At 32.7% G+C, this 2500-nt stretch overlaps 1 protein-coding gene across 13 annotated transcripts in view; it reads right to left on the bottom strand.

The window, feature by feature from the left end:
- Nucleotides 1-643, bottom strand: part of LOC138859187 (cartilage acidic protein 1-like) — a 13377-nt gene extending 12734 nt beyond the window's left edge. For 3 of the 13 annotated variants that reach the window (XM_070113296.1, XM_070113335.1, XM_070113328.1), the window contains exon 1: nt 1-153. This exon is cut by the window's left edge and continues 115 nt beyond it. In XM_070113296.1, the coding sequence (XP_069969397.1) occupies nt 1-14 (14 nt within the window). In that variant the 5' untranslated portion in view covers nt 15-153. The other 10 variants (XM_070113317.1, XM_070113359.1, XM_070113342.1 and 7 more) reach the window with 9 other exon arrangements.
- Nucleotides 644-2500: the final 1857 nt, after the last annotated feature.

The raw sequence follows: 2500 nt of genomic DNA, 5'->3' as shown, positions 1-2500 counted from the left end.
CTGCTAAGAAACATTAGCCCTGACCTTCCCCTCTTCTATGCAGTGACGGAATGAATGACATATGGACTACAGCTCTACTTTGGGGGTTAAGGACTTGTGTAAGCTAAGTTATACAAGTGTTCTAGGGGAGGAGCCAAAACCCTTTACATAAGTTCCTATTTCTCTCTATTTATGATTGCATTTAGGCTAAAGCTAGAGCATTTCAAGTAATGAGTATGTGATATAGTCATGGTAACAGTTAAAGTGATTAATTACTTCCTATTTCCTCAAAAACACAGGACCAAAGCGGGCGTTACACAACCTATCCGAGGGAAGTGGGCGGAGTCAAACCGGCGTTAAACTCCGCCCACCTCCTAAGCATTACACAAGTTATAAAAAAAATGGCTTTATACACACAAAAAAATGTATATTTTGCATAAGAAGGGCCTCTCATTTATAATTCATCCATTTTGTTTGTTTAAATACACTATTTTTCATAAATTTGAACAGGGAACAACACCAGCCTCAAAAGGCAGGGAAAAATTGAATATTGTTGACGTGATCGTCCAATTATGATAAAATATAGATGTCAATAAACCCTCTGGCCTCTGAAAATTATAATGACTATAGTAATCCTGCAAGTGATTTCACATTGTTTACATATACAAATAAATGAATCGATCTATTTGAGTCGCTTCAGTATTTTTTTCCAGAGCCCACTTTCCCTTCAGAGCAGTTCAACAAGTATGCTTTTTAACTCGATCACTATTACTGCTGCAATACATGGTATAGTGAAATATTTGCAAATCGTGAACGGCAGCAATCAAGGTACGTATATGCATTAAACACACATAGTCATATATACAATATATAAATATATATTTATACATCCACTCACACATATATACATACATATATACATATATACATACATACACACACACACACACACACACACACACACACACACACACACACATATATATATGTGTGTGTGTTTGTGTGTGCATCTATGTGTATATATATGTATATATGTATTTAGAATTTATACACACACACACACACACATATATGTGCATATGTGTATATGTGTATACATATATGTAGATATATATATACATACATATATACATACATACACATACACAAACACATACACACACACATACACACACTCACACACACACACACACACACACGCACACACACACACAAATATATATATATATATATATATATATATATATATATATATATATATATATGTTCATGTGTGTGGTGTTTTTATGTATGAATACATGTACATACCTATATGAATATATATGCGTATATGTTTATGTGTGAATCTGTACATATATACGTATACATAAACATGTACATATGTACATACATATATGTGTATGTTCACACACACACACACATACGCATAAACATACACGCATACGCATACACACACACACATACACACACACACACATATATGTTTGTATATATATACATATATATACATACACCTATCTATCTATCTATATATTATTCACACACACACACACGCATGCGCGAGCGCGATCCGTTGTTTCGTATATTATACATATTACTCATTGCCACAGCTGTATGCCAGAGCTGAGGAACACATGCGATAAAGATAACAGACTCGCAGAAGCTCATTAACCATGAAAGAAATTGCATGAAGTAGACAGACTCCACAGCTGCTGGCGCCATCCTCGCTCTCGTTGCCAGGTCGTGTTTTTTTTTCTTTTTTTTGACTTCCTTTGACCTCTCCATTGCATTTATGTAACCAAGGAGTATGCCACAGCCTTATTCATGTATCCAAGGCGGATGTCACAGGCTTATGTATGATTCTTAGCTTGTTGGTTCTTGATGGCGAGAACATTATCTCAAATCAAGTTAAGTTTATGAAATATTTCAAACACCGAGTTACACAATACATGAAGTATGTTCGTACATTTGTTGCTTTAGGTATATTAATTCCAAGAGGAAAACCAATTCGTTTATGTGTCGCATACAAGATAAAAGTTACCACAAATAAAAGTGTTGATCAATGTAATTAATCACACGAATAACTAACTGTTCACAGGTTCACGAATATCAAGACAAGTTCAGGTAATGAGTCTGAGATGTAAGGTTAACCAACCTATACAATATATTCGAAGTCAGAACTTTTCATCATAGTATGGCAGTTATATATATACATACACACATCTATCCATCTATCTATATAAATATATGTATGTATATATATACACATCTATCCATCAATGATTTTCCTTATATACCATGTGGGCTTTGGTTTTTCACGTCCTAACTAGGGGTTGAATCAAATTCAGATACCTTAAAAAAATAACTGGAAACATAAAAGCGTTTTAATTTTGTCTTACCACATTTGGGAAGTGCATATATATATATATATATATATATATATATATATATATATATATATATATATATATATATATATATATATATATATATATATATATATATATATATATATATATAT

This window comes from Penaeus vannamei, chromosome 3, assembly GCF_042767895.1.
Source record: "Penaeus vannamei isolate JL-2024 chromosome 3, ASM4276789v1, whole genome shotgun sequence".
NCBI lineage: Eukaryota > Metazoa > Arthropoda > Malacostraca > Decapoda > Penaeidae > Penaeus > Penaeus vannamei.
Note: the sequence above shows the minus strand (reverse complement) of the source record. Positions and strands in the feature narration are given on the sequence as shown.